At 38.1% G+C, this 8,969-nt stretch overlaps 1 protein-coding gene across 1 annotated transcript in view; it reads right to left on the bottom strand.

The window, feature by feature from the left end:
- Positions 1-8,969, bottom strand: part of Dhx29 (DEAH (Asp-Glu-Ala-His) box polypeptide 29) — a 59,405-nt gene that overhangs the window by 6,091 nt on the left and 44,345 nt on the right. Inside the window, exons 23-24 of the mRNA XM_013018505.1 lie at positions 3,084-3,386; positions 1,430-1,561 (exon numbers count right to left, since the gene is read on the bottom strand). Coding sequence (XP_012873959.1) covers positions 1,430-1,561; positions 3,084-3,386 — 435 coding nt within the window. The remainder of the gene's footprint in view (positions 1-1,429; positions 1,562-3,083; positions 3,387-8,969) is intronic.

Genomic DNA, 8,969 nt, shown 5'->3' with positions numbered 1-8,969 from the left:
CGCTTGCCTTGCATGCCTGAGGCCCTGGGTTCGATTCCTCAGCACCACATAAGCAAAAAGAAAAAAGCCGGAAGTGGCGCTGTGGCTCAAGTGGTAGAGAGCTAGCCTTGAGCTGAAGAGCTGAGGGACAGTACCCAGCCCAGAGGTCAGGCCCCACGACCGGACCCAAAAACAAAAACAACAACAACAAAATGTAGAGGTAGCGCTTAGTTTCAATGATTTTTAGTTAGTCTGTAGCATTTTACAACTATTAATACAACCCAGTTATAGGCTATTACTAACATTCTAGCTTCTTTGCACGAACTAAATAAACTTCCTAAGTTACATGTAAAATTCGCCTCTCTTGTTCTAGACACACAGATATCATGGTGTAGCATAACAGAATACATTCGATTTGCTGAGTTTAAGTTGATCAGTATTGACGAGGCTACAAGGAAACATAATCTTATTGTGAGCAGAATCAAAGCTTAGTCTAATTTTTTTTTTTTGGTAGTGGGACTTGAACTCTGGGCCTGAGCACTTTCCCTCAGCTATTCAGCTCAAGGCGAGCACTCTACCACTTGAGCTACAGCGCCATTTCCGGTTTTCTGGTGGTTTATTGGAGATAAGAGTTTTACAGAATTTCTTGCCCGGGCTGGCTTTGAACTGTGATCCTCAGATCTCAGCCTCCTGAATAGCTAGGATTACAGGCGTGAGCCACCAGCGCCTGGCTAGTCTAATTTTTCACAGAAGAGCTCAACAGGATACATTAAGAACTATAAATCTGTTTCATCTTTGTATTGGAGGCCAACGTAGTACACTGAATATGAGTTCTGGGATTGGTAATCCTAGACTGAGTTTTTTTTTTAGCCAGTCATGGGGCTTGAACTCAGGGCCTGAGTGCTGTCCCTGAGCTTCTCTGCTCAGGGCTAGCACTCTACCAATTTGAGCCACAGCTCACCCAGTTTTCTGATGGTTAATTGGAGATAAAAGTCCTTGTCTTCCCTGCCCAGGCTGACCTTGAACTGCAATCCTCCGATCTCAGCCTCCGGGGTAGCTAGGATTACAGGTGTGAGCCACCAGCACACCAGGCCCTAGGTTTGAATTTTGCCCTACTAGTAGCCAATCCATGTAATGTGGTAGATTCAATTTCTCATTATGCTTGAAGTATCTACTTAGAATGGAAACTGTATTTGGAATAATCCAAATAAAATTAGCTATTGCTGTACTTATCACATGGTAAATTATAATTGCTACTGACAACAAATGCATTTGCTAATAGCAATATAATTTGACTTTCACAATTAACAGATTGGAAACCACACAGGCAACATAAAATTAAATCATGTAGGAAGAGATTATGTAAACTTCAATATTACATATCTACCTCAATGCATTTTTGGAAGTTGAAAATTTTTATCTAATCATTCAAGTCAGTTGTACTATGTACCTGAAAATAGATCCAACCATCAATAGACAGAAGACGTTCCCGGTGTTGAACTTCTATGTCGCCACCAAAAAGTAAAACTGGAAAAGGGGTAATTAAGGTTGTTTCCCGCAAAAAGACCCTGGCATACCTTATCTATATAAGAAAAAAGGGAAAAACAATTTTATAGTCCAAAGATGTCCAACATTTGTTTCATGTAAGCATTTCATGTAAGTGTCGTTTGTTACTCTATACTTTTTAAAGCTATGTACTTTCTTATTGTAAGAGATATTAATTTAATAAGTCATTATTAATGCCTGTATATTAAAAGGCATTTTATATATTATCTATAAAGCTGAATTATGTAATAAACACAAATCAAACGATGTACAAGCAATTTATTAAGTAATATTATTTAATAACATTAAATATTATTTATTATTATTGCTTTAAAAATGAATACTTAGTGCTGGGAAGGTGGTTCAATGGTAGAGTGCTTGCCTTGCATGTATGAGGCCCTAGGTTCAATTCCTCAGCACCACATAAGCAGAAAAATCTAGAAGTGGTGCTGTGGCTCAAGTGGTAGAGTGCTAGCCCAGAGACAGCGGCCAGGCCCAGAGTTCAGGCACCATGACCGACAAAAAATAAAAAATAAATAAAAAGGGCTGGGAAGTTGGCTCAGTGGTAGAGGGTTTGCCTTGCATGCCTGAGGCCCTGGGTTCGATTCCTCAGCACCACATAAGCAAAAAGAAAAACACCAGAAGTGGCGCTGTGGCTCAAGTAGTAGAGTGCTATCCTTGAGCTGAAGAGCTGAGGGACAGCACTCAGGCCCAGAGTTCAGGCCCCATGACTGGACCCCCCCCCCAAAAAAAAAATAAATAAAAAAATAGAGATAATACCACCTTTACTTCTGCTATCTGTTTAAAACAAGATATGGAGCCAGGTGCTAGTGGCTTATGCTTGTTATTCTAGCTACTCAGGAGGCTGAGATCTAAGGATCATGGTTCAAAGCCAGCCCAGGTAGGAATGTCTGTGATACTCTTATCTCCAATTAACTATCTGGAAAACTGGAAGTGGCGCTGTGGTTCAAGTGGTAGAGTGCTCACCTTGACCTTAAGACCTCAGGGTCAACACCTAGGCCCAGAGTTCAAGCCCCACAACCAAAAAACAAAAAAAGAAAAAAAAATATGGAATGGTAATGCAGCTGGGATTCCTAATGTTGATTAACTGTAGTCTATAAGTATTTGCTATTAAATTACCTACCATGACACTGGGGCTCAAACTACCATCAAGTCATCAAAGTTCTACAACTCCATCTAACAGCTTCTTATTTAGGAATGGAACATTCAGTTCTTTTTTTACCCTTTGAGATAACTTTTAGTGACTTAAGAAACTGACACATTATTAGCCAATACCTACTTGTTATAACTGTCTTTATCCCAAGAAAGGTGATGGTCAGAATACATGTCTTATTTTTAAGGTTTTTCTTAAAATTTTTCTTGGTTTTAAGATTTAAAAGGAAGAGAAGTATTTTTTGGCTTGGAAACTGTTTTATCTATATTTCAAATATGAGAAGCTCAATTTGAGAACTATATAAAGTAATTGTTGGGGCACCTAACTTGCTATGAATGTACTGAACAATGTGCTGAATACTACACTTTCATAATGAGTACTTTACCTTCTCCTGGTATAAGAGCCATCCGTAAGTTTGCAAATCCCGGTTCACTGAGGAAGGATGTACTTGTGCTTTGCCTTGAGCTGTCTCCACAATGCAGGCCAATTTTTCTGTGACATCCACTGACTTCATGCAAATTATCTTCCCCACATTGTCATATAGTCCAGCAGTCAATACAGCTTTAAGAAGAGCAATATCTTGGAAAGAGAGGGCCTGAGAGGCTTTGCTTCCTTCCCAGCTGGTAGAAGTTGTAGAAGATGAAAATCCTGCTGCCTTAACCAGCTTTATTAATTCTTGCTTTACATCCTAGATTGTATTATGAAAATAAGATATTACCACAATTGATTAAAATAAGTTGCCAACAACATGGGAATTATGTTGTTTCTTTTAAAAATATTATTATTTAGTTAACTATGGCCCTAAGCTAGGGCAGAAAAATGTAAATGGGAAGTCAAGATTAGAGTCAGTTCTTGTTCTTCACCACCTAGATTTTAGATTTCATAAAATCTCAGAATGTCTCTTAGAGAAATAAAATGGTGTCTGAACACATTTTCATTTACCGTTATTTGTTTCAATACTAGCTCTCTTTTAAATTGTTCCTACTCAGTAAGGATGGGGACATAAATAACATTGGAGAGAATTACAGCAGGATCTTGATTATAGACTGCTCGTATTTTCTCTACTTGTCTTTGGGAACGTCAAGTTCCTAAAGAATCTTAACAGAGTTTAATAACAACCTCATTTAAATTGAAATTTAAGTTTAAGTGACTTAAACTTAAATTAAAAATAATTTAAATCTTAAGATTGGCTTAAACTTTTTTCTACCTTTAATAGTTTTCATCAGTAAAATCACTATAGGAAGGAAGAGCATTTCTAAAAGTACGTAGCATACATATAATTACAAGGTGACGTTTACACTTAGGATAGGTTTTTGTTTGAAGCTTAACAGACACTGATTCTAAGGGAGGAAAGCCCAAATAGCTACTGTAACACCAGATTTTAGATCTCTTTGTTGTTTGCAAACAGCAAAGAGATCTAAAATCTGCAAATCAGGAGAGAGGAGGAAAAGGACATGGGAAGCAACTTAGACTACAGGGAACCTGAGAGAAAACAAAAGGAGAAAGGGTCAACTTGAAAAAACAGCCACTTTTGGGCCAACTAAGTAGGATTTCTACCTACAGAATCTTGGTCTGTTGGCCAAGAAGTGGTTATTTCCTGAATGTAGGAAACTACAGAATAATTTACCTGCTTTAATTTTTTTAAATAAATGAAAAAAAACCTCCAGAAGGTTATCTAAATTTATCAACCAAATTTAATGTACAAATCTTGTTTGGTTCATGATTGAACTATTGGTTAAAAAAAAGAAGACTTATGAGATTGGGGACATTTAGATATTATATATTTGAAGACATTAAGGATTTTTTTTTTTTTTTTAGTGCATGGATTCTGGGGCTTGAACTCAGGGCTTAGGCATAGACACTGTCCCTAAGCTTTTGCATTTAATGCTAGCACTCTACCACTTGAGCCACAGATATACTTCAGGTTTTTTCGGTGTTTAACTGAGATAAGTCTCACAGACTTTCTTGTTCAGGATGGCTTTGAATTGCAATCTTCGGCTTCGTGTAGTTAGGATTTTAGGTGAGAGCTACTAGTGCCCAGCTAAGGAACGTTTTTTAAAGGTATGATAATGTTAAGGAAATAAATGATTTGTTAGGCTAAAAAGTAATCTATAGGGCAGTGGAATAAAGGGAGTATAAATAAAACTGACATAAGCTGATAATTTCTGAAGTAAGGAATGGGTACATAGGAGTTTAAAAAATAATATTCCATCTGGTTTTTGGTAGGCTTGAAATTTTAAAGAAAATTTAAAAGAAAAATAATTGATTTTCAGAATTGAGTAGATAATTCTCCCTTGAGTCATTAAAAAAATCCTGGGGCTGGGAAGGTGGCTCAGTAGTACAGTGCTTGCCTTGCATGCATGAGGCCCTGAGTTCAATTCCTCAGTACCAAATAAGCAAAAAAAGTCAGAAGTGGTGCTCTGTGGCTCAAGTGCTAGAGTGCTAGCCTTGAGCTGAAGAGCTGAGGGACAGCGCCCAGGCCCCATGATGGCTAGTGCTATTAATATGAACTCATATTGCCTCTTTTCAATCTTTTTTTTTTTTTTTGTGTCCGGTCGTGGGTCCTGAACTCTGGGCCTGGGCGCTGTCCCTCAGCTCTTCAGCTCAAGGCTAACGCTCTACAACTTGAGCCACAGCACCACTTCTGGTTTTCTGGTGGTTTATGGGAGCTAAGAGTTTCATGGATCTTTCCTGCCCAGGCTGGCTTTGAACCGTGATCCTCAGATCTTGACCTCCAAAATAGCTAGGATTACAGGCGTGAGCCACTGGCACCCAGCTTGATAAGATTCTTAAATATTGAAATCAGGAAAAGAAAATTCAAGTGCTTCATGATGTGATGCCATGGGAAGAACACAGCACCAATTAGGCTCTAAGCAGCTTCTCTATCTGACTGTATGTTTACAGGAAATAAAGCGTGTTAGGAACATTAAAAGCACAAGGACACACTAACCAAATTTCTAAATGTGTGATAGGTTACCCAGAAAACTAAGTTTATTAAAATTATTAATTGCATGTATTTAACAAATAGTCTGTAGAGAGGAAGTGTTAACAGAATAAAAGAAATAATAATAATAATAATGACAAGCCTCTCTCCCAGAGATCTGTATGTAAGAGACAGAGCTTTGGAGACTGAATTTTTATTTATTTATTTATTGTTGGTCGTGTGGTTTGAACTCTGGGCCTGCACACTGTGTCCTTGAGCTCTTCAACTCAACACTAGGGCTTTACCACTTGAGCTACAATGCCACTTGCAGTTTTCTAGTGGTTAATTGAAGATAAGAGTCTCAGGGACTTTCCTGCCCAGGCTGGCTTTAAACCTTGATCCTCAGACCTCAGCCTCCTGAGTAGCTAGAATTACAGGTGTGAGCCACTGGTGCCTGGCTTGGAGACTGAATCTTTTACAACTGTCAGGATGAGTTTGCAATTTGGTGAAACAACACAGCAGGCCAGTTAGAAATTCATGTCCATTTAAGATTCTGGTGGAAGGATTATGTATTTACTTTATATAGACATAGTTCTATATTGTGAGAGATGCATGACAGAGAAAACATGCTAGGATAAACCAACAGAAAGTTCTCAGTTCATAAGGCAGACCTAAATAAACATAGGTTGCATGGTTTTAGATTGTGTGTATACTGATGGAGGGAAAAGGCAGGCAAGAATCATTGTATATACCACAGAACTGAGAAATATAAGGGAAGGAGTGGGTTGAAGGGGGTGAAGATGTTGAAGCGATGACACAAATCAAGATGCATGTACACATAAACTGCTTTGTTAAAAGGAAAAAAAAATACAGAACCTAAAATTAAGTAGGAGAAGGGGTGGGGTGAGAATGTTGAAAGGGTAACACTGATCCAAGATGCACTGTATCCATAAACTGCTTGAACCGTACAATTGGTGAATTGTACAACTACTTAAAGATGAGAAAAATATTAAACTCCTTAGTTCTTTAAAAAATTCTCAGTTCTTGTTTTTTAATAACAATAAACTATATTATTAATTTGCTTGGATGCTATTAAGTAGCAGTTCTTCTAAAGTGAAATGGTCATAAATTTAGAAACAAAATTTAGAAAATATAGGAGTAAACTAAAAGATTTGTAAGAGAAAGTTGTGAATAATCACATATTATCTTTGAGTTTGAGATTCAGCATAAAATATTTTATTAAAATGGTTTTTAAGCACACAGAATTGAATAGCTCATAGTGTTATAGTTCACTTCTAGAATCTATCAGATGCTTCTTAGAAAGTTTTCCAACACATGGGCTGGGAAGGTGGCTCAGTGGTAGAGCACTTGACTTGCATGCCTGAGGCCCTGGGTTCAATTCCTCAGCACCACATAAGCAAAAAGAAAAAAGCCGGAAGTGGCACTGTGGCTCCAGTGGTAGAGCCCTAGCCTTGAGCTGAAGAGAGAGCTGAGGGACAGTGCCCAGACCCAGAGTTCAGGCCCCACAACCGGACCCAAAAAAAAAGAAAATGTGGTATATATATATATACAATGGAATTCTATGCCTCCATCAGAAAGAATGACATTGCCCCATTTTTTAGGAAATGGAAAGGCTTGGAAAAAATTATATTAAGTGAAGTAAGCCAGGCCCAAAGAAACATAGGTCCCATGGTTTCCCTTATTTGCGATAACTAGTATATGTCTGAGTCAAGCAGAAAAGGTCAGATAAGGTGATGTTAGGGAAATGAACCCTATGATGTGTATTCAAATGTTTTTCTTCTTTCATGCGATTGTTTCTAACAGATTTATAAGATTATTTCTTTGTTGCTTTGTATGTCCCTCCCCCACGGTGTAACTCCTGCTTTCACTGTATTTGATGTTGGTATAATTTGTGGAGGGGAAGGGGAAAAACAAATAGTTTAAATAGGGATATAGGTGGACCCATTGCAACAATGAGATGTATAAGTCGTTATGTGGAAAAACAAACTTTACAACTTTGGGTGGGGGTGGAGGGGTAAGGGGTGGATATGGGGAGGGGGGGAGATGGGAATGGATAGGAAAGGGAAACAAAGCAGGAGGAGGCAACAATGCTTGATAAGAAATGTACTCATTATCTTGCCCATGTAATTGTAACCCCTCCGTACAGTATTTTCACACACACACAAAAAAGTATGTATAAGTTAAGGTCCAAAGACATAATGTGATGCAAACTGTTATTTCTTAATAGGGAATTAGTTCTATAAAAATTTCTTAATAAAGGCTGGGAAGGTGGCTCAGTGGTAGAGTGCTTGCCTTGCATGCATGGGTTCGATTCCTTAGCACCACATAAACAGAAAAAGCTGGAAGTGGTGCTGTGGCTCAAGTGGCAGAGCGCTAGCCTTGAGCTAAAAAGCTGAGGGAGAGTGCCCAGGCTCAGAGTTCAGGCCCCATGACCAACAAAAAAAAAAAATCTTAATAAAAGGAAGTCTCTCCACTTTTTCACCTCACTGAAATATACAATGGTTCTATTGACTCTTCGAGGTTCCTCATAGTGTAATAGGCTTTCTGTGGGATGACCAAAGGAGAAAGGGTTAACTGGTCTTCCCATGTTTAGCCCAAAGGAAAGTGCTCTAGGAGAGATGTCAATGGGGGAAGTGACAGATTTCTCAGCATAACAAAAAGATCAAATAGCAACTGAATTTGACAAATAGAATAGGAAGTGGCATTATTTACTAAGGCGGTGTTTTAGTTAACAGGAGCTTCTCGTTCTGAAATGATGCCTTCCTAAAAATCTCAAAACTACTCTTAGAAAGTCCTAATTATTAGACTGCAAGAGTGCAATTCTACATTTATACCACAATGCTCTGAGTTTCAGTGATTGTAATGAAAATTTTAGTAAGATGGCCTGTGGCCTGACACTCAAGATTCTTGGCAGTCAAAGTATTAAAAAAAAAAAAAGTGATACTTCATCTTTCCCGCCAACTTTTAAAAGTATCCCCTCACATTTGAAGGTAAAATACAATTCCTTCTAAAGTTGCAGTTGTAACTGTCAAAGCTCCTGAATAGTCTGTATCCCTCCATATAGTATGATCTGATGTACGTTTCCAGTATCATAGGAAAATTAGTATAGTTTAATGCTTATGCACTTATATTCAATTATACAAATAAATAAAGAGGCTTCAGGAGAGGAGCTCTTGTTAGTAACTTCCCCCCTGCCCTACTGCCTGGCTATATTTAATGGCAGATACTTTGTTAAACATAGTGTGAAAATTAACTAGGGATACTTTGTTGAATACAGTACAATTACAGTGAACCCACTGATTTTTTTTTTTTGTCAGTCATGGGGCT

The sequence above is a fragment of the Dipodomys ordii genome, unplaced genomic scaffold (genome assembly GCF_000151885.1).
Source record: "Dipodomys ordii isolate 6190 unplaced genomic scaffold, Dord_2.0 Scaffold41, whole genome shotgun sequence".
In the NCBI taxonomy this organism is placed as follows: Eukaryota; Metazoa; Chordata; class Mammalia; order Rodentia; family Heteromyidae; genus Dipodomys; species Dipodomys ordii.
Note: the sequence above shows the minus strand (reverse complement) of the source record. Positions and strands in the feature narration are given on the sequence as shown.